Source organism: Rana temporaria, chromosome 10, assembly GCF_905171775.1.
Source record: "Rana temporaria chromosome 10, aRanTem1.1, whole genome shotgun sequence".
Taxonomy (NCBI): domain Eukaryota; kingdom Metazoa; phylum Chordata; class Amphibia; order Anura; family Ranidae; genus Rana; species Rana temporaria.
In genome coordinates, this window is record NC_053498.1 from 140340906 (window position 1) to 140368266 (window position 27361).

The 27361-nt window shown below is 46.9% G+C and overlaps 1 protein-coding gene across 12 annotated transcripts in view; it reads left to right on the forward strand.

Annotated features, from left to right (window-relative positions):
• The window catches only part of KIF1B (kinesin family member 1B), a 267120-nt gene that overhangs the window by 145554 nt on the left and 94205 nt on the right, over nt 1–27361 (forward strand). For all 12 annotated transcript variants that reach the window (XM_040326413.1, XM_040326416.1, XM_040326419.1 and 9 more), the window contains 5 exons: nt 8165–8244; nt 8332–8438; nt 12897–12980; nt 13065–13245; nt 17726–17798. In XM_040326413.1, coding sequence (XP_040182347.1) covers nt 8165–8244; nt 8332–8438; nt 12897–12980; nt 13065–13245; nt 17726–17798 — 525 coding nt within the window. The remainder of the gene's footprint in view (nt 1–8164; nt 8245–8331; nt 8439–12896; nt 12981–13064; nt 13246–17725; nt 17799–27361) is intronic.

A 27361-nucleotide genomic window follows, 5' to 3' on the forward strand; every position in this document is an offset into this window, starting at 1 on the left:
GTACAGGAATAGCTGCAGCTTTTCTAGCCATGCTCAAGTTCTATGGGAGCACCTACCCCACTGTACACCAACACCAGGCGGTCGCTTGCTTTAAGTGAATACAAGGCATTCTCTGATTTGATGAGGTGGCGATCATGATGTCACTGTCCCTCCTTTTCACCTCCCCCTACCTAATTGAAGAAATTATAAGACATTCAATGAATGGAGAACAGTGCTGAGCGAGCACCCCCTCCTGTGCTAAGTGTGCAGTGGGGCAGACGCTCCCATAGAACCTGAGCAGGACCCAGAAGATCGCAGCTATCACTGTGACAGCATTGACTACTACAGTGATTTTCCCAGCAGTCCATCAGGTTTGAGTAATACATACTTATTGGACCAATGTAAGTATGCATTACAAATATTTTCATGGAGTTCAGTTTTAAAGTCTGCGCAAAATGTGCAATTTGGCTGGCCCTTGTATCTCCCTCCCCCTGGGCTCTTAGGCCCCGTACACACGACCGGATCTATCCGCTGGGATTTATCCACGGATCAGTTCCAGCGGATAGATCCGGTCGTGTGTAGGCCCGAGCGGACAATTTTCGGGGGACATTTGTCCAGCCGACGGATTTCCAGCGGATAAAAATTTTGTAGCATGCTACAAAATCTATCCGCTGGAATCCTGTCCGTCCGACTTATCCGGTCGTCTGTACAGACTCACCGGATAAGTCCGTCCGATCCCCATCCCTCGCATGCGTCGGAATGATTCGACGCATGCGTGGAAGTATTTACCTTCCAGCGTCGCGCACGTCGCCGCGTATACGTCACCGCGGATGTTTTCCGCGCGGATTTTGATCCGATGGTGTGTACAGCCATCGGATCTAAATCCGGAGGCGAAATGTCCGATGGAAACGGTCCGGCGGACCGTTTCCATCGGATATCCCCTCGTCTGTATAGGCCTTATAGCTCCCTGTGACTGATCAGAGCCATTTCCCTACCAGTGCTGCTGACTGTGCCCCCCACTTCTGCCTCCTTTTTAGTTGTTTTCTCAACTGTAAAATATTCCAACATAGAAAGCGCAAGTCCAAGGTAATGCCAAGTGCAATTCCAGTTTAATTTTTGGAATTCAGTTCTAGAGATCTCACCGCAGGAATAATCCATAGGAAGAAATGCCAGTGGGGATTCAGTCCTTCAGCATCTACCTGAAATACAATTTTTGCGGAGACCACCCCCTGTACTTATGATTTTTTTTTAGATATCCTCTTAAATTTAGTTGAATTTGTCATTCTTTGGCTTTTTTGTTAGTGCTGTTTTTTAGACTCCTGTATGTTCCCATGTTTTGTCTAGTAGGGAAGTTTATCAGTCTAGACTAGAAGGAGTCACGACATGCTGGGACTTGTGGTTCTGTAACAGCTGGACAAGCTTGGATTACTTTGTGGAGCACCCATGGACAATATTCAGAATTGTCTGTTTGAAATCCTGGAGTTTTCTTTATGCTTGATTGTGATTAAAGTAAACCAGTGGCCAGTCAAGTAAGATTCAAGTATTTACTGTACGTGTTCTTAGCAAGCAGAAATAGGGCCAAAGTTCATATGGCTAAACTTCTCCTGGGGATCACAGCAGTGCTGTTGGTTCTGTACTCCTGTAAACAGTTTTTAGCTGACAGTGGGCTAAAGTCTGCTGTCGGCTGATATCACTCAGTCAGTCCCGGCTCTGAAGAGATCCTGACTTTACAGTAAGGATGCACCCAGATCCCTGACCGGCAGGTAGCTCAGCTTGTCAGCTACCTGCTGAGAGCCTGAGCCGGGTGCTCCAGCCCCCTCCACAGAATGCTGCTCCAGTGAGTGCTTGAGGAGCAGAGCAGAGAGCTGGTAACTGACAGTCACTGGCTCTCTTCTCAGTGAAGACCAGGAACTGAGCGATCAGCGGTCTTTGATCACTCAGTTCTCTGTCGTAGGGACGGCGGCAAATCGATGCTGCATCCACCTAGTTGAGTATGTATGTTGTTTTGTTTTTTTTTTTTTTTTTTTTCAATTCTCTTTCAAAGTAAGACCTCACTGACCTCTCTGTAGGTGCAGATACTAATATAAATGCAGACCAGGGCCCAGATTCACAAAGGACTTACGACGGCGTATCTCCACGTACGCCGTCGTAAGTCTGAATGTGTGCCGTCGTATCTTTGCGACTGATTCATAGAATCGGATACGATTCACTGTTGCCAAGATACGAGCTGCGTAAGTCTCCGTATATTTCCGCGTCGAATATGCAAATGAGCTAGATACGCCGATTCACAAACGTACTTGCGCCCGGCGTATTAAAATACGCTGTTTACGTAAGGCATACGACCGGCGTAACTTTACCCCTCATAAAGCAGGGGTAAGTCATGTTAAGGTATGGACGTCGGAACATCGTCGTATTTTACGTTGTTTGCGTAAGTCGTACGTGAATGGGGATGGGCGTAGGTTACGTTCACGTCGACTAAGCATTGAGCCGGCGTAATTTACGGAGGAAATTCGACGTGATACTGAGCATGCGCCGTTCGTTAGGCGCGTCATTTACGTGGGGTCACGATTCATTTCCATACAACACGCCCCCCTACCAGCCTACTTTGAATAACGCGGGCTTACGCCGGCCCATTTACGCTACGCTGCTGCAACTTACGGAGCAAGTGCTTTGTGAATACTGCACTTGCCTGTCTAAGTTGCGGCGGCGTAGCGTAAATAGGATACGCTATGCCCAACTAAAGATACGCCATTGTATCTGAATCTGGCCCCAGGTGTTTACATTAGAACTCAACTTTAATGATGTAAATTAAAGATGAATTTCTCTACAGTGGCTGCAGCTACATAGGTGAGAAAGGGATTAATGTAAAAGCTAACTTCATATTCTCTGCCTTAGCCCTGAATAACACTGACTGCGGGAATGAAATGGTGCAAGTTCACTGAACTCGCACCATTTCATTCCCGCTTGTCAGTCCCGATTTCGGGGGCGATTTCGGAAGACATCTGTGTGGGATTTTATACAGATGTCAAATGAAATCGCACCCCAAAATCGCCAAAGTAATACAGAAACTACTTTTGGAAATCGGTGTGGCGCCGTAAAGGCTGCACCGCACCGATTAGGATGGTGCCTTTGCCGCCGATCTTGGCATGCGATTTGGCATGTCAAATCACATGCCAAATCGCACCAATGTAATCCAGGGTTTAGCAGCACCCACATTTAAAATAGGCGTGACTGTGCAGGCCATGTTTTTTTTTTCACAGAGATCTGTAAATAAACAAACTACAAGTCCCATCTACCAGTGTGGCAGACAGACTGGTAGTTCTTAATGGAACTTGAGTGCTGTGATCACTGCTGCACCAGATTTTGCACTCTCCAGTTTTAGTAAATCAACCCCTTAGGCTCGGTTCACATATATGCAAATCGGATGTGTTTTTAACCAGACCGGAATTGGACCTGTTTTCATTGGAGCCAGTTTAGACATGTCGGAGATGTGTGAACCTAGCCTTAGTCTGTTGACACTTCCTCCGGCTGTCTTAACGGAAAGTCCGTACCTTGGTATGGACAGAGAGCTGGAGGAAGAGCCTACAGGAACCTGGCATTGCACCTGTGATCCATTAATTGCGGGTGCAATTCTTTGCAAAAAAATAAAGAAAATGCACTTTTTTTTTCCCCCTGCAAGACATTTTGTATTTTTTTTTTTTTTTTGAAGGCTGGTTTAGCCTTCAGAGGCCATTTTGTGTTTGTTAAAACTATGTAATTGCTTGAATGTCCAAAGCCTGGCCACAAGTCAATTTTAAGCGACAGCTCAGGGATGGGCAAAAGCAGGCCAGATAAAAAGAACTACAGAATAACCGCTAGCCAAACTAGCACCTCTTGATGGTCTTTTGTAGGGTTGTCCCGATACCACTTTTTTAGGACCGAGTACAAGTACCGATACTTTTTTTCAAGTACTCGCCGATACCAAATACCGATACTTTTTTTTAAATGTCCCCCCACAGATGCAGCCATGTCCCCCCACAGATGCAGCCATGTCCCCCCACAGATGCAGCCATGTCCCTCCACAGATGCAGCCATGTCCCCCCACAGATGCAGCCATGTCCCCCCACAGATGCAGCCATGTCCCCCCACAGATGCAGCCATGTCCCCCCACATATGCAGCCATGTCTCCCCACATATGCAGCCATGTCCCCACACATATGCAGCCATGTCCCCACACAGATGCAGCCATGTCCCCCCACATATGCAGCCATGTCCCCACACATATGCAGCCATGTCCCCACACATATGCAGCCATGTCCCCCCATATATGCAGCCATGTACCCCTTAGAAGCAGCCATGTCCCCCTTAGAAGCAGCCATGTCCCCCCCCCTATACCTGGATGCTGTCGCGCCGCTTAGTTAATACGGGTGGGGAACATTACAGCTTTCATTTGAATAGCTGTAGTGTTTCGCGCCGCGCTGCGTATAGACACTCCCCCTTGCTCGGGATTCGACAGATCACCCGAGAAAGGGGGAGTATCTATGCGCGGCGGGAAACACTACAGCTATTCAAATGAAAGCTGTAATGTTCCCCGCGCGTATTAACCAAGCGGCGGCGGGATGTGGCGTAGCGACAGCGACGGGGGGGGGGGGGGTGAGTATTCTATTTGGTATCGGGAGTATTTGCGCGAGTACAAGTACTAGCGCAAATACTCGGTATCGGTACCGATACTAGTATCGGTATCGGGACAACCCTAGTCTTTTGTGTATTGAGCCAGTCAGCCAGCAGAAAGTTCTGGGAGGGTCTCAGGGAACCGCATGGAACGATTCAGATTGATGGCTGCAAAGTTTTAGGCAACTGGTGAAATTTTCAGAACTACAAGTCCTAGCATTGAGCTGACTGCTCTGAACCCCGGACCTTGCTGTTGTGTACAGTCCAGAATCTAACATTGCACAGGAAATGATGTCTTCTCTAGATCTGTGTGGGGGTCGGTTCACTCTTGTCATACTTTTCATTTCATCTGTTGATCATCGCTCTCATTTCATCGACCAATCATCGCTCTCTACTTCCTGGTCACACCAGATCTTATCGCCCAGTCCATGTGATCTGTTTGCTGACTCTAATGGGGTCTTTTCCCCAAAAAAGGTTTGTGCTATGAATTAGATTGTCTTGTTAGAGTAGAACTGAGTTGTCAAAGGGGGTGTCATTGTATGAAGGGGCTTCTGATCTGTGTCTGTGAGTGAAACAAATTACCCCATCTTTCCCAAAGGCCCGTGTTATATAATAGTTTCCTCTGTACATATATTTGTGTTTAATAAAGAGAAATCATATTTTTACTGGCTTTAGGTTTTTTGTCTGTAAATTTTACTTAAAAGCATTTTTTTAGGTGGTATTAAAATGTAATATATTCTAGTTTATCAATAATTAGATGTGGTGGATGCATTCGTTTTCTTTTAGCCTTTTTTTCCCCTTTGTTTTCACCTGGTGATCTTGCCAGTCACACCTACTGTATAGGCAGGGATGGACTGGCCATTGGGACTACAGGGAGTTTCCCAGTGGGCCGGCTTCAGTGACATCGCACCGCCGCCCCCCCTCCGCTCCTCGGTCTCTCCCTTCCTGCAGCGCTCACCTCCTCTCCCTCCCTGCAGCGCTCACCTGGGGGGACCAGAGGAACAGGGGGGGCGACAGAGGAGCATGGGGAGCGGACAGACAGCTGACTCAACAGCTATGGCCTGGGAGTTTCTCACTTCTGCCTAATCTTGTCCCATAAGGGGGGGGCACCGAACTGATTCTTTGCCCCGGGTGAAATAATGTCTAGCTTCCCCACTGGTACTGCCTATAAGTGTACCAGCCGTTCTACTCTAATAAAGTAGAATGGCTAGTGGCTAGTGAAGGGGGAGAGGGGGCTTGGGGGGGGGGGGGGCAGTCCGGCCGCCATTAGAGAGACCTGTCAAAGTGGGCCAGTCTGGATGAAGTCCAGGGCCAAATTTTTGTCCTAGTCCAGCCCTGTGTATAGGAGTGCTCCCCCCTCTCTGGAAGATGGAGAACATGGGGGAACCTTTAAACAGCAGCATTGTCAGTCTGGCGGGAGGGGAATGTTGGATGTATTAGGCTGAGTTCACACTATAGAACGCAGTGGCTCACAGCAGGGGTCCGGTGCGTATCCATTCACCGTTTCAGGTCCAATTTCATCCCGAATTGGCTGAATTCGGACCTGACATGGACTAAAAGATTCACAGGACCCCTGTGCAATACGCACCGGAGCCGCTCCGTAGATGTGTGAACCGGCTCCATAGAAATCCGGTCACAATCTCCTGCAATGCGAAATGGATGCGGAGGAAATCCACATCCAATTCGCAATAGTGTGAACCCAGCCTTAGCAGATTTAAATGCAGTAACAAATTGAAGCCAATGCACACTTGCTCATAGTCGGTGCCGGATTACCAAATAGGTAATGGACCCCACACCGCTTAAGGGTCCTACGACAGCGGATCAAAATAATATTGGCTTGCTCTTTAAAGGAAATTACAATGAAGCTTTCTTAAATTGTTTACAAAAGATATATAAAAAATGAATCAACTCAAATAAAACCTTTACATTAAAGTGGAGTTTCACCCATAAATGGAACTTCCACTGTCTGGATTCAGCCCCCCCCCCCCTCCGATGCCACTTTTGGCACCTTTCAGGGGGGAGCAGATACCTGTCAGGTCTATGTATCTGCTCCCACTACTTTATGTCTGGCCCCTCCTCTTCCCCGCTGCCTTCTGGGAGACACGCAGGTCCTAGAAGACAGCAGGGACCATTCAGAAAGCGCAGCGCGACTCACGCATGTGCAGTAGGAAACAGGCTGGGAAGCCATAAGGCTTCACTTCCTGTTTGCCTTAGTAATGATGCCGGGCCTGCACCCAGAGCCGACGGGTGAGGACATCACAGGCGCGCCCAGGACAGGTAAGTGTCCTTATATGAAAAGGACACGTATTTGTAGCTGCTGACATTTTGTTTTTTACCCCACTTTAAAGGCTATTGAGAAAATTATGTAATGTACCCAATAACACCTTAAAGGAGAAGTACAGCCAGAACTTATTTAGCTGTACTTCTCCTGTGGATCACAGGAGTGCAGTTTGTTCTGTACTCCTGTGACCCATTTTCAGCACACAGCGGGCTGAAGTCAGCTGTCTGCTGACATTACAGAGCCTGTCCAGGCTCGGGCAAGTTTGTGACAATGGAGTCTGGATCCGCCCACAGGCCTGGACTGCCACCCAGCTCTGCCTCTCAGCGATGCACTGAGAGGCTGAGCCGGCCGCTCCCACCCTCTCCACAGCCCAGCTCTCTAGTAAGCGGGGAGGGTGCAGAGCATAGAGCCAGTAACTGACAGTCACCAGCTCTCTGCTCATGGAGTTGTGAGAACCGAGTGATCTGCAGTGTTAGATCGCTCGGTTCTCAGTGTTGGATGTGCCGGGGGACAGATGCAGCCTATGTATGTGCAATGTACGGTAGTGGTGGCCATCTCCATCTACTGGCTAACATGTACACTGCTTAGTAAAATATTATCCCACCAGAGCACACCCATGAGAAACCTGCAAGTGTCCCAAGTTTTTTATTGCCTAGGGGCCTCCACAGAGCTGAGTCCGGCACTGCTCATAGTGAACATAACAGAAGTGAGCAGAGGGATGACCTCATCACTGTGCTGCTTTCCTTTGAGTGTGTCTGGGTTCTACTGTAGTACTTTTGCTGCAGTGGAGATCAGGAACCTGAATCCAAAAAATTGGCAGTACAGATTTAAAGATCCTTTTATCATGTAAAAGAGTTCCTATACACATATTTACATTTTATGTGACTAGGTCTTTGTCTAGACCAGTGATGGCGAACCTTGGCACCCCTTATGTTTTGGAACTACATTTCCCATGATGCTCAACTACACTACAGAGTGTATGAGCATCATGGGAAATGTAGTTCCAAAACATCTGGGGTGCCAAGGTTCCCCATCACTGGCCCATACTGTATTCAGCTTTAAGTTTTACCCAAGGATGTCCTGTTTTTTATTGGTTGGAGTGGATTGCATAGTCTTATATGGGTTGGGGTTTTATGTGTTAGGTTCTAAACCTGTGCTGTAGATTTGGCCCCAGATTTGTATTTGCGGCAGCAGGCGGGTTTCTCATTCCAATCATGGAAGGTTTATGCTAATGACTACACTTTTATTTTGCAGACTCCTCACCTCGTTAACCTTAATGAAGATCCTCTCATGTCGGAGTGCCTTTTGTATTACATCAAAGATGGTATCACCAGGTAAGCCAACGTAACATGTAATTGCACACCTCGTTTTTTGCCTCGCTGTTACTGCTTGACGTAACCTCTTCCATCTTGTTTAACCAGGGTTGGTCAGTCAGAAGCAGAAAGGCGACAGGATATCGTGCTAAGCGGCGCCCATATTAAAGAAACACATTGCATATTCCGCAGTGAGAGGATGCCCAATGGAGAAGGTAAAGGATTCAAACAAATGTTGAACTGTACTGAGACAGGCCGAGGTGTCTCAATTAAAGTGGTTGTAAACCTCAGAAAGGAAATGGAACCAAAGCATATCCCCCTATAGCAGGGGGTGTCAAACTGGCGGCCCTCCAGCTGTTGTGAAACTACAAGTCCCATCATGCTTCTGCCTGTGGGAGTAATGCTTGTAACTGTCAGCTCATGGGACTTGTAGTTCCGCAGCAGCTGGTGGGCTGCCAGTTTGACACCTGTGCTCTATAGTGTGTCGGCATGAGTCACTTTTGACAAGTTTTCCTGACACCAAGAGAAAAATGGTGACAGGGGAGGGATCTACAGCAGATTGACAGCCCCAGCTCTGTTCCTGTGAGCTGTGTGAAGGGGGGTGTGTGTCTCTTCCATCCAATCAGCCCTCAGAGCTCTCCTCACTGAGTTCTGCATAGTGTGACTTCAGCTCCCCGCTCCCTTTTTTGAACTCTCAGACAAGTTTATTAAAGGGGTGGTTCACCCTAAAAACTACTTTTTATTACACTGGCCTCCCACATTACAATACGATTAAGGCTATTATTATTTTTTTTATGCTGTACATACCTTTGTACAGCATATTCACCCGTTGCTTCGGGGTTGCGAGTCCCGCAGGAGTGGGCGTTCCTAACATGTCTGTGATTGACATTTTGACCAAAAACGAGCTCCCCCCGTCGCGTAAGCCGCATCACGGTTGGCGAAAGGAGCCGAACGGCGAGTCGGCGCTATACTGCGCATGCGCATCGCCGTTCGGCTCCTTTCGCCAATCGTGACGCGGCTTGCGCGACGGGGGGGAACTCATTTTTGGTCAAAATGTCAATCACAGACATGTTAGGAACGCCCACTCCCACGGGACTCACAACGGGTGAATATGCTGTACAAAGGTATGTACAGCATCAAAAAAAAAATAATAGCCTTAACCACTTCCCGACGGCCGTACGACTATATACGGCCGCCGGGTGGCTCTACTTCTCTGGGAGGCCGTGTTTTTACGGCCGCCCCTTTTCGCGTTCCCCGCGCGCGCTCCCGAGCGCGCAGCGGGGAACTGCTGTGCTGGCCGTGTCCCTTGGACACAGCCAGTCACAGATCGCCGTGAACGGCCAATCGGAGCGGCCGTTTCCTAGGCGATCTGTGCGGCCAATGAGAGATGATCTCATATGTTTACATATGAGATCATCTCTCATTCCCGGCTCTCGCAGACAGCGGTGCTGTCAGAGGAGAGGAGACGGATCTGTGTCTCTTGTACATAGAGACACAGATCGGTCACCCCCCCTCCCCCACAGTTAGAACACTAATTAGGATACACATTTAACCCCTTCCTCACCCCCTAGTGTTAACCCCTTCCCTGCCAGTCACATTTATACAGTAATTAGTGCATATTTATAGCACTGATTGCAGTATAAATGTGAATGGCGCCAAAAATGTGTCAAAAGTGTCCGATGTGTCCGCCATAACGTCGCAGTCCCAATAAAAATCGCAGATCGCCGCCATTTCTAGTAAAAAAAATTTTTTATACAGTAATTAGTGCATATTTATAGCACTGATTGCAGTATAAATGTGAATGGCGCCAAAAATGTGTCAAAAGTGTCCGATGTGTCCGCCATAACGTTGCAGTCCCAATAAAAATCGCAGATCGCCGCCATTTCTAGTAAAAAAAAAAATTATACAGTAATTAGTGCATATTTATAGCACTGATTGCAGTATAAATGTGAATGGCGCCAAAAACGTGTCAAAAGTGTCCGATGTGTCCGCCATAACGTCGCAGTCCCAATAAAAATCGCAGATCGCCGCCATTTCTAGTAAAAAAAAAAAAATAATAATAATAATTCTGTCCCTTATTTTGTAGGCGCTATAACTTTTGCGCAAACCAGTCGCTTATTGCGATTTTTTTTTTTTTTTTTACTAAAAATATGTAGAATACGTATCGGCCTAGACTGAGGATAAAAAAAAAACGTAAAAAAAAAAAATTTAGCTATTTATTATAGCAACAAGTAAAAATATATTTTTTTTTTCAAAATTGTCGCTCTATTTTTGTTTATAGCGCAAAAAATAAAAACCGCAGAGGTGATCAAATACCACCAAAAGAAAGCTCTATTTGTGGGGAAAAAAGGACGTTAATTTTGTTTTCGAGCCACGTCGCACGACCGCGCAATTGTCAGTTAAAGCGACGCAGTGCCGAATCGCAAAAAGTCCTCTGGTCAGGAAGGGGTTTAAGTGCCCAGTAAGGAAGTGGTTAATCATATTGTAATGTGGGGGGCCAGTGTAATAAAAAAAAGTAGTTTTTAGGGTGAACCACCCCTTTAAAGAGGTTTTAATCCCTTGTGTTTTTTTTATCTTAAAAGGGTTACTAAACTCTCGTGTTTTTATTTTATTTTTTTAAATAACAAACATGTCATACTTACCTCTACTGTGCAGTTCGTTTTGCACAGAGTGGTCCTGATCCTCCTCTTCTGGGGTCCCTCAGTGCTGCTAGTAGTTCCTCCCCGCATCGAGTGTCCTGTTGGAGAAGCTCTCTCCCACGGACACCCGTGCGGGCAGCTCCCAAGTCCTGCTTCTGCATCTATCGACACAGAAAGCAGGACTCGGCCCTGGCACCCGCATCATTGTATTAGATTGACAGCAGTGGGAGCCAATGGCTGCGCTGCTATCAATCTATCCAATCAGGACACGAGACACCAGCTAGATCTGGTGTGCCCTTCCCCGGGGAGAAGAAAACCTAGTTCAGGTAAGTAAAAACGGGGGCACTGGGGGGCTGCAGCACTACAGAAGGTTTTTCATCTTAATGCATATAATGCATTAAGGGGAAGAACCATAAGGGTTTACAACCCATTTAATGCATTCTATGCATTAAGATAAGAAGCCTTCTGTGTGTAGCAGCCTCCCTAATACTTACCTGAGCCCCATCTTTGTCCAGCGATGTCCATGAGTCCCTTGGCTGTCCCAGACGCTCCTTCTGACTGGCTGAGATACAGCAGCAGCGCCATTGGCTCCCGCTGCCGTCAATCAAAGTCAGCTAGCCAAGAGAGAGGGTCTGGGTCTGGGTCCGGGTCAGGGCTCCGTGTCTGAAAGGACACAAGGAGCTGTGACTCGGCTCGGGGTACCCCCATAGCAAGCTGCACTGAACAGGAGGGAGGGCCCAAGAGAGCCAAAGAGGAACTCGAGAAGAGGAGGATCTGGGCTGCTCTGTGCAAAACCACTGCAACAGAGCAGGTAAAACATGTTTGTTAATTTTAGGGAGAAAAAAAAAGAGACTTTACAATCACTTTAATTCAGCACTTTGAACAGATAAGACTACAGATAAACATGTACAACTTATGTATCTGTTTTATCTCTGTGTATCACTTGAGGATCGTCACTTCACTGGGTATATATGATGGTTTACAACCATTTCAACTAGGGTTGTCCCGATACCGATACTAGTATCGGTATCGGGACCGATTCCGAGTATTTGTGGGAGTACTCGTACTCTCGCAAATACCCTTGATACCGAAAAAGAATACTCCCCCCGCCGCCGCATCCCCGCTTGGTTAATTCGGGCGGGGAACATTACAGCTTTCATTTGAATAGCTGTAGTGTTTCCCGCCGCGCCGCGTATAGACACTCCCCCTTGCTCGGGTGAACTGTCCAATCCCGAAGCAAGGGGGAGTGTCTATACGCAGCGCGGCGCGAAAGATTACAGCTATTCAAATGAAAGCTGTAATGTTCCCCGCCCGTATTAACCAAGCGGCGGCACGGCGCGGCAGCATGTACGGTAAGGGGGACATGGCTGCATATATGGGGGGGACATGGTTGGATATGGGGGGGGACATGGCTGGGTATGGGGGGGACATGGCTGCATATGGGGGGGACATGGCTGGATATGGGGGGGACATGGCTGGATATGGGGGGGACATGGCTGCATATGGGGGGGACATGGCTGGATATGGGTATGGGGGTGACATGGCTGCATATGGGGTGACATGGCTGCATATGGGGGGGGACATGGCTGGATATGGGGGGGGACACGGCTGGATATGGGGGGGGACACGGCTGGATATGGGGGGGGACACGGCTGGATATGTGGGGGGACATGGCTGCATATATGGGGGGGACATGGCTGCATATGTGAGGGACATGGCTGCATTTGTGGGGGGACATGGCTGCATCTGTGGGGGGGGACATGGCTGCATTTGGGGACACATTTAAAAAAAAGTATCGGTATTCGGTATCGGCGAGTACATGAAAAAAAGTATCGGTACTTGTACTCAGTCCTAAAAAAGTGGTATCGGGACAACCCTAATTTTAATGCAACTTTTTATCATATTGTTCAGTTTTGAAACAAAAAATTTTATGTTCTGGGTTTGCATATAACTAATTTACCATTTTATTGCATTTGTGACCCAAAGAAAATCCTTCCCCATCTGTAGCTCATCTCTTGCCTCTCATTCCCTTAGTTGTTGTCACATTGGAGCCATGTGAGCATTCAGAGACTTACGTCAATGGAAAGCGGGTTGTCCTTCCCGTACAGCTGCGTTCCGGTAAGTAGGAACGTTTTCACTTCATATTACTTCAGCCTCCAAAATGTTCTCCTCATTCACTTTATTCCTCCTCATTCTTTTCAGGGAACCGAATCATTATGGGTAAGAACCACGTTTTCCGTTTCAACCACCCTGAGCAGGCCAGGGCAGAGAGAGAGAAGACGCCATCAGCAGAGACGCCCTCGGAGCCTGTGGATTGGACGTTTGCCCAGCGTGAGCTTTTGGAGAAACAGGGCATTGATATGAAACAGGAGATGGAGAAAAGGTACATGCTCTTTTGTGCTCCAAGCTATTATTTCCCCTTTTATCTTCTCTGTATCGCTTGTCCAATAAGGGAAGAGCAAAATCCACACATCCAATCATATTTTATTTTCAAATAAACTGTCCTAAACATCAATCTTCTCAGACGCTCTTTGTTCTGTAGAATATAAACTATGGCTCCTTTCCGCTATTATATTCGTTATAATATAATGTATATAATAAGCTTGTTTGGCTGTACTTCCCCTGTTGATAACATGAGTGCAGTTCATTCTGCACTCACTCCTGTGACCCGTTCTCAGCAGACAGCGGGCTGAAGTGTCACAGAGCTGGTCCAGGCTCGGGCAAGATCCTAACCATATGGTCGAAATCGGCCCACATGCCAGGACCGCAGCCTCCCAGCGACCTGCTGAGAGCCTGAGCTGGCTGCTTCCGCCCCCTCCACGGTCCAGCCCTCCAGTGAGTAACAGTCACCAGCTGTCTACTCGGGGAGCTGTAAGAACTGAGCGATCTGAAGTGTTTGATCGCTCGGGTCTTGGTGTTAGAGCCAGCAGGGGAAATCTATGCTGCGACCTGCTAAGAGCCTGAGCTGGCTGCTCCCCTCCACAGCCCAGCCCTCCAGTGAGTGACAGACACCAGCTGTCTGCTCAGGGAGCTGTAAGAACTGAGCAATCGGCGGTGTTTGATCGCTCGGTTCTTAGTGCTAGAGCCAGCGGGGGGATCGATGCTGCGACCTGCTGAGAGCCTGAGCTGGCTGCTCCCTTCCACAGCCCAGCCCTCCAGTGAGTGACAGTCACCAGCTGTCTACTCGGGGAGCTGAAAGAACTGAGCGATCTGAAGTGTTTAATCGCTCGGTTCTTAGTGTTAGAGCCAGCAGGGGAAATCTATGCTGCGACCTGCTAAGAGCCTGAGCTGGCTGCTTTCCTCCACAGCCCAGCTCTCCAGTGAGTAACAGTCACCAGCTGTCTACTCTGGGAGCTGTAAGAACTGAGCGATCTGAAGTGTTTGATCGCTCAGTTCTTGGTGTTAGAGCCAGCAGGGGAATCTATGCTGCGACCTGCTAAGAGCCTGAGCTGGCTGCTCCCCTCCACAGCCCAGCCCTCCAGTGAGTGACAGACACCAGCTGTCTGCTCAGGGAGCTGTAAGAACTGAGCAATCGGCGGTGTTTGATCGCTCGGTTCTTAGTGCTAGAGCCAGCGGGGGGATCGATGCTGCGACCTGCTGAGAGCCTGAGCTGGCTGCTCCCCTCCACAGCCCAGCCCTCCAGTGAGTGACAGTCACCAGCTGTCTGCTCAGGGAGCTGTAAGAACTGAGCGATCGGCAGTGTTTGATCGCTTGGTTCTTAGTGTTAGAGCCCATGGTATGGACCAATGCTGCATCCAGCTAAGTTAGTATGATTCTTAAAAAAATAAACATACTTCCCTTTAAATTGTGTACTTTTATTTATATATTATAATTTTTTTCGTTCAAAACTGAGAATGTTAACCCCTTTCTGCCCAGCCCCCCTGTCCCTTTAAAATAGGGTCTGTATGCAATCATGTGACTACCGTGATCGTGAGCTGGTCCTGCTGGCTACTGCTTATTAGTGGGGACCAAGAGCTATCTTGGACAGTTCGGTGGCAACAGGTTAAAAGTGTCCGCCTTAAAATTCCTCTGTGTATGGCTGCCTTTAGAGCAGAGATGTCAAACTCGACTTCATCGGGGGCCGCACCAGCACTATGGTTGCCCTCACAGGGCCTGGTTGTAATTGTAAGACTAGATGTCCAGAGCATTACAACAGCTGGCAAGAGCGTCCCCCCACCATCAGAAGTAAAGAGTCTCCCACCCTCCCTTACATCACAATGCACCCCATCCTTACCCTGCGCTGCTGCCAGAAAGACACTGGAGGCGGAGCTGGGAAGCAGAAAGTGTAGGGTCTAGAGGAGGACCAGAGGAGGGCTGGAGTCAGCTGCCGGAGACTGCTGAATGCTAAGATTGGGGAGGCGGAGATGAGATGGGTGCATAGAGAGGTACGGGATCTGTGGAAGGAGTTCTGTCCTCTCTGGTGACTGCTGAGATGGGAGACAGAGACGAGTCTCTCCGCAGCTGCATTGAGAGGCTCAGAATCTGGGGGAGGAGTTCTGTCCTCCTCTCTTCTGCCGACTGCTGAGACAAGGTGGGAGTGGAGACAAGAGGGGGGGTTCCGCAACTTCAGGGGAGGTGTGAAGGCCACGTGAAATGGCCTGGTGGGCCACCTTCATCCCATGGGCCTCATGTGGTTTATTTTTTTTATTCTTTTTATTGAAATTTTCATAATAAAGTTACAAACATTCAACAGTCAGCACTACAATACACCAGCACCAGTGAACAATGCAGCTCCAAGACCATACCAGTGACCTGTTTCTTGTAAATAGGTAAATAAGGAAAACAAAGCCCTCATTTACAGAGTCACATCACATCACCCCAGACTAAGATACGTAGCTTGGTATTATTTATTGGTGCGTTCCAAGCCACAATGGTAGGGGCCACCGGTTTCTTCCACGACAGAATGATTATTTTACATGCATAGTACAGGAGCAGGGTAAGTCGTGTACGAATCACCTTTTTGGGTGCCAACTGGTCCACCAGTCCCAACAAATGGACTGCTATGGAAGGTCTGATGGTAATCGTTGTAACTGACTTGGCACAGTCCATAACCTCTGCCCAAAACACGGACCTTATGTTTGACCGAGTGCTTTAGGGCAGTGGTCATCAACCCTGTCCCACTAACAGGCCAGGTTTGCAGGATAACTAAGGCCCCTTGCACACTGGGGCGTTTTTAATGCGGTACAGCGCTAAAAATAGCGCTGCTATACCGCATGAAAAATCATGCCCTGCAGTGTTCAATGAAGCGGTGCGCTAGCAGGAGCGCACCAAAAGTCCTGCTAGCCGCATCTTTACCGCGGTATAGGAGCGGTGTGTTCACCGCTCCTATACCGCGCCTTCCCATGAAATCAATGGGAAAGCGCGGTAATACCGTGGTAATTGCGGGCGGTATTAACCCTTTTTCGGCCGCTAGCGGGGGTTAAAACCTCACCGCTAGCGCCCGAATATCGCGGTAAATACGACGGTAAACGCGCTCTACAAATAGCGCGGCTATACCGTCACCGCGGCTCCACGCTGCAATGTGAAAGCAGCCTAAAACACATCACAGGTGATATCATTTGCTGCTCAGTGATTGCAGTATTCTAGTCTGCATCTCCCCAAGGTAATACATAAAACCTGGCCTGTAAGTGAGCCCCGAGGACAGTGTTGATGACCATTGCTTTAGGGCAGATGTCTCCAAACTTTCTAAACAAAGGGCCAATTTACTGTCCTTCAGACATTAGGGGGGCCGGACTGTGGCCATCCTGAGTAGAAATTGTCCCAACGTCAGTTGGAGTAAACAATGCCCGATTTTTGGTGTCATTGGGAGGAACAGTGCCCAATCTTCGGCCTCATTGAGGGGAACTGTGCCCCATCATTGGTGTCATTGGGAGGAACTGTGCCCCATCATTGGTGTCATTGGAAGGAACTGTGCCCCATCATTGGTGTCATTGGTCCGGATTCAGTAAGAATTGCGTTTTTTTTTACGGAGGCGCAGGGCAACGTTTTTCCCCCGCAATTTTTTTGCGCTGCCCTCGATTCACGGAGCAGAAGCTCCGTAAATTGCGCGGGCGCGCCGGCGTAAGCGCGCGCAATTTAAATGATCCCGTAGGGGGCGGGAATCATTTAAATTAGGCGTGTTCCCGCGCCGATCGTAGAGCGCATGCTCCGTCAGGAAACTTTCCCGACGTGCATTGCGGCAAATGACGTCGCAAGGACGTCATTTGCTTCAAAGTGAACGTGAATGGCGTCCAGCGCCATTCACGATTCACTTACGCAAACTACGTAAATTTCAAATTTCGCGACGCGGGAACGACGGGTATATACGTAACATTGGCTGTCCCTGCTAATAGCAGGGGCAGCCTTACGCAAAAACCGCCGTACGGAAACTACGTAAATTGCGTACGCAGGGCTCGCGCAACGTTGTGAATCGGTGTTAGTATGCAATTTGCATACTATACGCTGAGCACAACGGGAACGCCACCTAGCGGCCATCGCAAGAATGCAGCCTAAGATATGCGGGCATAAGAGCCTTATGCCACGCATATGTTAGGCTGCAGTCGGCGTAACGAGGTTCCTGAATCAGGAGCACTCGTTACGCCGGGGCAAGTAAGCAATTGCGCTGTGTAACCTATGGTTACACAGGCGCAATTGCTTCTTGAATCCAGGCCATTGGGAGGAACTGTGCCCCATCATTGGTATTATTGAGCCCCATTGTTGGTGTCATTGGGAGGAACTGTGCCCCTTCCTTGTCAGTAAAAAAAAAATACTGGCACGAGGGCCGGATAAAAGCAAGCAAAGGGCCGCAGTTTGGAGACCACTGCTTTAGGGTATAGTCAGAACTGTTGTAGCTGATGGCGTTTTCTCTCTCTATCATCCTACAGGCTTCAGGAAATGGAAATTTTGTACAAAAAGGAGAAGGAAGAAGCAGATCTCCTCCTGGAGCAGCAGAGACTGGTAAGAGCTGCATTGCTGAATTTCCTCACTGTCGCCCCCTCCCCCCTGTTCTCACTGGCACTTTTTCCCTCACACCATGTAGTATGAACACACTTCTTAGCCTACACATCTCAGATCTACAGATCTCAGGCTATATTTCTACTTTGTACTCTCCAGTGTTATGCAGCTTCTAAATCTTTGCCATAACCTCTGTGAGCTTGTCTAGATCTTTTTTTCACATGCACTAAGAGTCTAGATACATTTTAAAGAGGGTTTTTTTGCATGAACGGGAACCTTTTACAACAGATCTAGCAATGCAGAAGTTGAACCCCAGTATATGGTCATGCTGTTTATTTCAAAAACACAAAACTTTATTTGCACCAGGTAGTGGTTGACGATGAAAGATGATTTTAGACCAGTTGCACGGAGTTTTGACTATTTGTTTTCTGCGTTTGTCGAATAAAGGGACAGTATCACCCAATTAAGATGTAGGCCTTTCCGGTTGCTTCCAATTCTTTAGGAACTACAAGTCACACCAAAGTCCGCCCCAGTATAGCTGCCACTTTACATGTAGGGCTGGTCAAAGTGTTGTTATGCAAGTTGTTAAAGTGAATCTATGAGCAAAAATAAAATCATTTAAAGACGTACATGATGCAGTTTGTCAATAGCACAATAGCATTAACACAGCAGTCTCTCTTTTTCTTTTTTTTTTTTTAATTTTTCCTTTAAAGCGTTTGTTAACCCAAAAAAAAAAAATTGAGATCCTGTTCCTTTAAAGCATGTTATACAGCACAGTTGTTGTGGTGTGTATTTTGCCCCCCTGTATCACCTAAAATAGCTGGCTGATCCTGCCAGTTTCTACCCTCCCCTATGTACGTTGACTCCCATATATCAGGGCTGCTGAGCTCTGACACCGGAGTCAGTGTAAGTGTCTCTGTCATACGCTGCTATCTGCAGCTCTCCTGTGTCTCCTCTATATCCTCCTCCCCTCCCTGTCATCCCTCACTATCGCTGATCTGCTGCTCTTCACACTGCTTCAAAACTAACTGATCTGTATATCATCCCCTCTGTGACATAAAAACCTGTGTCCTAATGCCTGTGCTTTATAAAAAAAAAAATTATTTCTACCTGTTTTTACCGTGTCTTTCAGCGATCACATGACTCAAGGCTCTTTGCTCCTCTCCTCCCTGGCTGACGTCAGCAGGGGAATCTCAGCTCCGCCCACTGGAGATATCAGATGGGGAGAGCTGAGAGCCTGAAGTCATCTTATCGCTGAAAGAGCCCATTAAAACGGGAAAAAATCTTTTTCAATTTTTTTTAATAAAGCACAGGCACTAGGGTGCAGCTTTTTATCTGACAAAGGAGATGAGATCAGAGATGAGATCAGATAGTGGAATAACAACTACTTTAAGCTTGCCTTGTTTTCCAATCTGAATGACTCATGCATCAATCCCTTCTCCTTCTGGTCAATACTGTCCTTGCCCACCTATCACAGCCTTCTCTGCCATCATTTTGTTCCTGGGCATTACAGGAAAGTACACATCCTCGGCATCCCTTTAGACGCGATCAGCCGATTTCACAGCTAAAACCTGCAGGACCCAGTAGGGAGCAGCAGGAATGTATAAAGAGATGTTAGGGATGTGTTCAAATTCTTTATTTATAGAATAAAGTATCCATCAGAACAGAACAATACCATACACAAAATTAGAGTGGTACCTCGCAAAATACAAAGACAGCATTGCCTCATAAGGAGAGATCTAGAAAATGCTAAACATCAGGCGCCCTGAGAAGATACATGAATACTCTCATCTAAGATCCCGGGGCTAACCCTAAATATGGCAGAAATCACCCAGACAGACATGCCAATTTAAAAATAAAAAAATTAAAAGGGCATGAAACGCAAGACGGGGGAGGTAAAAGATGCCAATGAGCACCAGAAAATGGGAAACAGGTGGTGAAAGAAAGAGAGATGGGGGAAGAGAAAAAAAACAAAATGCACCAGGGATGTTCTTTCATATAATGCTCTTGAAAGAAGATCCAAGACGGCGTCCTGCAATGTTTACTGGAGCCTGCCGTCCCCTCCCAACAAACTCAGAGCAAAGATCAGCAGGCAGACACATTGAAGACATCACTGGGTCTTAAAAAGGGGTCTTTCTTAAAAACAAAATTTTTTTGATTGAAAATTTTAATTGCATGTGGTGGGGGTGGTGCAAGGGAAGATATTAAATGCAAAAATGACACTTCAGCTTTAACAAGGGGATTTAGAAAAACATAAACACTGTAATAATGCTAGAGACGGACTGAATCATTTATTTTGTTCATAGTTGCACTTTAACTTTGCATGGAGATTATTGGAACATGGACCTAAAGGAATCCTATCAAGAGATCAAGTTTCACTTCACTTTAATTTAAGGCCACCAGTGACATTATAATATACATTGGCTTATATCAAGAAGCTTTTATTATCATTTACAAATTAATATTGTAAAAATGTCAGGAGAATTTTAAGCCATATAATATCAAATGCTGATTTCACTTCCTGTTGCAATCCAATAAGAGAGTACTGAAAGTTTTATTTTTATTTTATGGCAGCTAATACAGATATATCGGCTGTTTAGACATTGTACGATAATGTCACGTCTCTAATTTTCCGTGCAGGTGTGACCATACAATCAGATAATGTGAATGTATTAGTATACATTTTACATAACTATTTCATATCGCCTAATAGTCCTTTTGTAAACAAAGTCTAGTTCAGTGTTTTTATATGGTGACCTGCCAGTGTCATTAAAGCTGCATTCACACCTGAGCGTTTTATAGCCTGAAGCTAAAAAACGCTAGAGGGGAAAAAATACATTATTCTCTATGGAGATGGTTCACATCTCCACTCCAAAACGCCTGAAGCCGAACGCCTGAATGCTCAAACAAGTTCTGGACTCTTTTTTTGTCGCGCGAATCGGGCTGATTTGGGCGTTTTTGAACGTTTGTATTCCCATAGAAACTAATGCAAACGCTCGATTCAATCGTCTAGCGCGACAACGAGCATTTCTACGGGCGTTTTGTCACTTTAATCTGTTCTGTGAAATAGAACATTCACCCAGGAAGAAGATAAAAAAAAAAATCTACAAACGTAGCAACAAATGACGAAAGAGATGATCATTTTTCCTATTGGTTAAAATAAAAAATGTCGAAGTTAAAAAAAACAACCTAAAACGCTACGCTCAGGTGTGAATGCGGCCTAAAGGCTGGGTGGGGGCCAGATAGTTCCTATTTTAATATATTCAGGTTATCAGGTACTCACCTAAGAGCAGAGGATTGTACTTGTCCACATAACCTCAGGTGTTCTCTTGAATCATCCATTGGAATATTTTGGAATAAAAAGTAGAATCTAATTGGTTGCTCTGGGCAGTAAGCAATTTTTTCCCAAAGACACTGTTGGCACTCAGTGTTTATCTGCTTAAATGCCTAAAAATGATCGCCAGACCTTTTACAGGAAAAGACCAGCACTAGTGATACTCCAGGAATTCTGTACCTATGAGCTCCAGTACTGTGGTAATTGAAATTCCACATCCCCGGTATCGCTCAAGTTTTACAATAGTCCTTGCCACAGTCATAACAAAATCATGTAGGGGGGGCAGCAAAATTTTCTTGTTTTGCACCTTAAAAGTCTGAAACTGCTGCAGAGACCAGAAAAGCTGGGATGATCTAGTACTCCACCCTCCAGCTGTTTTGAAACTACAAGTCCCATGAGACACTGCAAGACCCTGACAATCACAGGCATGACTCGCAGAGGCATGGGATTTGTAGTTTCGCCATAGCTGGAGGGCCAAGGTTGCCTACCCTTGATCTAGTATCTCCTCACATGTTTCTTGCTGCAGCATTATTACATTGGGGTAAACACTATAAAATCAAAACACTGCGTAGGGAGGCTGGGGATGCAAAATTTCACACTTCGCCAGCTCGCAGTTCTATCCCGCACACAGATCTCAGACTACAGTTCTTATACATTCTTGTATTGTAGAAGGTGATAATGTCCCTTTAAAGCCAGTAAATGTGAAATGTGAATGCATGGAGTGCACTGCTTGCGTTTTTTGTATACTATAGAACCTGAGAAGCTTTTTTTTTTTAAATCAATGCTTAAAAGAAATCTGTCATCAAGGAAACATGGGGGCAGCCATTGCTGACGTCTCTTTCTAAAAATACTAGTGGCCTGTCTGTTTTGTTGAACCAATTGCTAGAGGGTCACTTTAACAGCCAGACGGCTAACATTTTTTTTAGAAGGAGGTTAGCATGACAGCTTTTGTATTTCTGTCTTGGCAGGTGTACTTTAAGACATGGAGGGCAGTTGAGCAGAATCTGTGGGTGCCATCATCCTGCACACCTTAGGCAACTGTTATTTGAGTGGGAACAACAGGCCTCTTACCATTACACAAGGCCGAGGCAAAACACGGGGATAATCTGTAAAAATAATGACCATTTTTTGGCTTTGTATTTAAAAAATAACCACTATTTGGTTTTTAGGCTCTATTCACACTTGTGCAACTTGTCATGTTGGCGGTCAAATGGATAAAAAGTGGCATGACAAGTGGCAGCCCATTCTTTTCAGTGGCACCTAGAACTTAATCGTCAAGAATCGTTATCGCAATTTTTTCCCCGTTTGCGATCTTGACAAAGTATTTCCTTATCTTTTCTATGCAGAGATATCTCTCTGCTCTCAGCCATCAAAAGAAAGGAAGGAAAAAATCTGGGCAGTCTGCCAAGTTTTACAACATTCTTTATCAGTGGAACTTTAAGGCCCCTTTCACACTGACACGTTTTTCAGGTGGTTTAGCGCTAAAAATAGTGCTGCTATACAACCTGAAATCGTGCCCTGTAGTCTTCAATGTGAAAGCCTGAAGGCTTTCACACTGGGGCTGTGCACTAGCAGGACCGCTTCAAAAGTCCTGCTAGCCGCATCTTTGGAGCGGTATAGATGGGCACTGAGAGGTGGCACTGATGGACACTGAGGGGTGGCACTGATGGACACTGAGGGGTGGCGCTGATGGCATTTCTGGGCATCACTCCAGTCAGTGCCCATGTTGCCAGTCAGTGCCCATTTGTGGGCACTGATTGGCATTTATTGTGCTCTTTTTTTTTTTTTTTTTTTTTTTTTTTTTTTATTGTTTTTATGGTGCCATGGTGGCTTCCCTGGTGGTCCAGTGTGGGGATCCGAGGGGGGGCTGCGCTGATAAACAATCAGCGCAAACCCCCCCTGTCAGGAGAGCTGCCGATCGTCTCTCCTCTACTCGCGTCTGTCAGACGCGAGTTAGGAAGAGCCGATCAACGGCTCTTCCTGTTTACATCGTGATCAGCCGTGATTGGACGCGGCTGATCATGTGGTAAAGAGCCTCCGCCAGAGGCTCTTTACCGAGATCGGAGATGCAGGGTGTCAGACACCCCGTATCACCGATAGCCGCGTTGCGCCGGGCGCGCGGCGGCCGTTATCCTGCAGGACGTCAATAGACGTCCAGTCAGGATTTCAGAACCACTTCCCGGACGTCAATATACTATTGACCGGGCGGGAAGTGGTTAATGAATTAAAAAAAAAGTTAGCCCCAAATATTTTTTTGTATGTGAAAGATTTTACGCCGCGAGAATCGTGATCTTTATTCTAACCCAAAAAATTGTGATTCTCATTTTGGCCAGAATCGTGCAGCTCTAGACTGGCACCTGTATAAATTGGTGTGACTTAAAGTCGCTCCAACTTTGAAAAGGTTGCCTGTACTACTTTGATGCGACTTTGATCCAGAGAGTGTAAAGTCGGATCAAAGACGCGCTGGAAATCGGGTAACCTTGGCGTTGCGCTAGTGTGAAAGGAGCCTTACGTCCTCCAATTATTACAGAATGCCCTCCAGTGTTTTGTCACGTGAACATTGTTCTTCTTGATATTGTGGGAATTCCTACACTATGATTTGGTGGGATATCTTGGTAAATTCCTTGGCTGAATTTTAGCACATCCAAAATGGTCGCTCTAGTCATTTTATTTCGGCACTGTAATGAGAACGTGGCCTTGCTGGTTGAGTAGAAATCGGCCTTCCCGTGTGAATTGATCCTTTGTCTCTGAATAATGGATCAGCTGCCTCGGTGTGTGTGCAGAGGATGATTCCACTTTATGATCTGTGTCATTGTCTCCTCCGGACTGCAGTGCTCCAGTCCTCTTCACCTTCCAGATATATTAACCCCGTATTTCTACAGAGTTATCTTTGTGTGGAGCTTGGTACTGATCTGCAGCGCTGTGCATGCCTTCTCTTCTGTCACTGCATGCCGTCTGGACTTTTCTATTTCGCTTTATCGGATTGATGACTGGCTGTGCACCGTACCTGCTTTTCTTTAATAATCACAGATACAAAACAACAAACTCACTCATCTGAGATAACACAAATATCTGTCGGGTAAAAATGGCGATGACTACATTTTGCAGTCAGTGGTTATATTCTCCCCCGGGTGGTGATATCACACAGCTGCAGGTTCCTACTGCTTCCAGCTCAGTTGTTTTGTGGATAGACTCAACTATTCAGTGTAATCAAGTTGACAACCCCTGCCTGGCTACTGGCAAACTTGGAAACTGCCCTCAAGCAAAATATACAAATAAAATCACCTGGCAGGGGATGACTAGGATAAGGGAGGGGTGCTATTTGCCCCCTGGAACAGTGTTAGGCTGGGTTCACACTACTACACTACTTTCATCCTACTTTGCTCTGTGTTCAATGTTTCCCTATGAGAGCGTCTTGTAGCGTCCTACACAAGTCGGTCCGACTTTGAAAATGCTCCCTGTACTACTTTTGGTCCTACATAGATCCTACTTCAGGCCCATTGAATATCATTGAAGTCGGACCAAAGTAGTATCCTGTTCATGAAAGTAGGATGGATGTAGGACCAATGTAGGATAAATGTAGGACCAATGTAGCAGAGCAAAGTAGGATGAAAGTAGTGTAGTAGTGTGAACCCAGCCTTAGGCAGGTAATACACAACATTTATTGCTGCAACCAGGGGAGGATGGAGGAAGCCGTCTCCACCGGGAGAAGATGCAGATTATTGCTAATGCTATATTAGAGATCGGCTCGGGCATGTTCTGGATCCTAGTCTCAACCCACCAGCCCGATCCCGACAGGAAGCCGACACTGCACACCACCAATCACAGGCAGTGAGACATTTCCCGGTCTGTGCAGCTGCGGCTTCCTGTCGGCATTGTGCAGGTGGGTTGGGACTAGAACAGGGGAGGGCTGGCAGCCTTAGGCCTGGGAGGCAAGTCAAGTGGCCCATTGAACCGCTGAATCAGCTCACCATCCATGGCCCATCTGGTTTTTCAATGCAGCCTCACCAGTGCCCATCAGGGCAGCCAACTCCAGTGCCCATCAATGAAGCTTAATCACTGGGGCAGGTTAGAAATGTTCTCACCGCTCCAGGTGAGCCCCGTGAGCAATCAAGGGCGGTTGAACTACCAAGGTGCTGGCGGTGCTTGTAGCAATGGCAAAATGAGAAACAAAAACTGGATAGCCGCACTCCAAAATGACTTAAAAAAGTTGTCTTTAATTTTCAACTGTACACACACAGTCACTGCAAAAAAGTTGTCTTTAATTTTCAACTGTACACACACAGTCACTGCAACCAACAGAAAACAGGACAGCCGACGCGTTTCACACTTGTAATTTAGTGCTTAATCATGGCCATGATTAAGCACTAAATTACAAGTGTGAAACGTGTCGGCTGTCCTGTTTTCTGTTGGTTGCAGTGACTGTGTGTGTACAGTTGAAAATTAAAGACAACTTTTTTAAGTCATTTTGGAGTGCGGCTATCCAGTTTTTGTTTCTCATTTTGCCACTGGGGCAGGTTACATGGGGTGTATGGGGGGGAGATGGGGGGTCAGGGTCTCTTACCTCAGTGATCTCAGCTCAGCAGGTCCTTGCACGCCACTGTCTCCTGGGGGGTTAATGCTCCTGGTCCTAGGGTCAAGTTGCAGCCAGTACCCAGCCCTGAAGCCCTGCGTCCCGACTCCCTGGCATGCCCTGCCTCTGCCTACTTCCAAGAATCCAGTCCCAGGGAGTTGTAGTTTCCTCTGCGCTGCTCTGTTTTCCACCCACCGGGCGCTTGAGCGTGGACTACAACTCCTGGAATGCAACAGCTAGTGGTCGGCCCGACTTCCAAGACCAGAATAAAAAATAAAATGATAGCGGGCATTTTGAACATAAGTTAGGGCAGCTCGGGAGGCAATTTCCACCCTGCCCCCCAGCCCAGCCCTCCCCTGGACTAGAATCCTCAACACACAAGGCCATCTCTACTAACAACTAGCAATAATCACATGAAAATCTGTCTGGTTGTACCCAAGTTGATCGATCGATTTGGTACAGTCAGCCTGCCCATACATGGTTTGAGTTTTAGTAAAGCTGGCCATACACAGCTTAAATTTCAGCCGATCCCCGCCAAAAATTTAGCTGTGGGTGGACCTGTCAGTACCACCTGGCTCCACAGAAGTCATGGAAAAAATGTCGGGTGGAAAATGATCAAGGAAACAATGGGGTTGATTTACTAAAGGCAAATCTACTTTGCACTACAAGTGCACTTGGAAGTGTATTTGCTGTAGATTTGAGGGGAAGATCTGAAATAAGGGGAAGCTCTGCTGATTTTATCATCTAATCATGTACAAGCAAAAATGCTGTTTTTTTTTATTTTCCTTGCATGTTCCCCTCCGATCTACAGCGACTGCACTTCCAAGTGCACTTGTAGTACAAAGTGGATTTGCCTTTAGTAAATCAACCCCCCTGACTGCATCCAATCGGATGCTATCACTGTTTGGGTATTCAGACAACCACGTGTACTGTTTAGTGTGGATGGGGGAATCCATTATTTCTCCCATTCAGCCCTCGACTAGCTTAAAGTGGTTGTAAACCTCAGACATTAAATATGGACAAAGCATAGCCCTTTATATCGGGGTTCTCCAAATTCTCTAAACAAAGGCTCAGTTTACTATCCTTCAGGCTTTACAGGGGCCGGAATTTGGCCAGTGGGAGTAAAAAATGTCCTGGCGTTGGTAACAATGCCACGTTATTGGTGCTCATGAGAGGAATAGTGCCCCATCGTTGGTGTCAGTGGGGGAGGAATAGTTTTCTAACATTGGTGTTAGTGGGAGGAATGATACCCAATTATTGGTGTCAGTAGGAGGGATATTGCCCCATCATTGGTGTTAGTGGGAGGAATGATACCCAATTATTGGTGTCAGTAGGAGGAATATTGCCCCGTCATTGGTGTTAGTGGGGGGAATAGTATCCAATTATTGGTGTCAGTAGGTGGAATAGTACCCCATCATTGGTGATAGTGGGAGGAATATTGCCCCATCATTGGTGTTAGTGGGAGGAATAGTGTCCCATCATTGGTGTTAGTGGGAGGAATAGTATACAATTATTGGTGTCAGTAGGTGGAATAGTACCCCATCATTGGTGTCAGTGGGAGGAATAGTGCCCCTCTAATGGTGTCAGTGGAAATTATGCCTCATTATTGGTGTGATTGGCAGGCATTATGTCCCATTGTTAATGTCAGTGGGAGGAGTA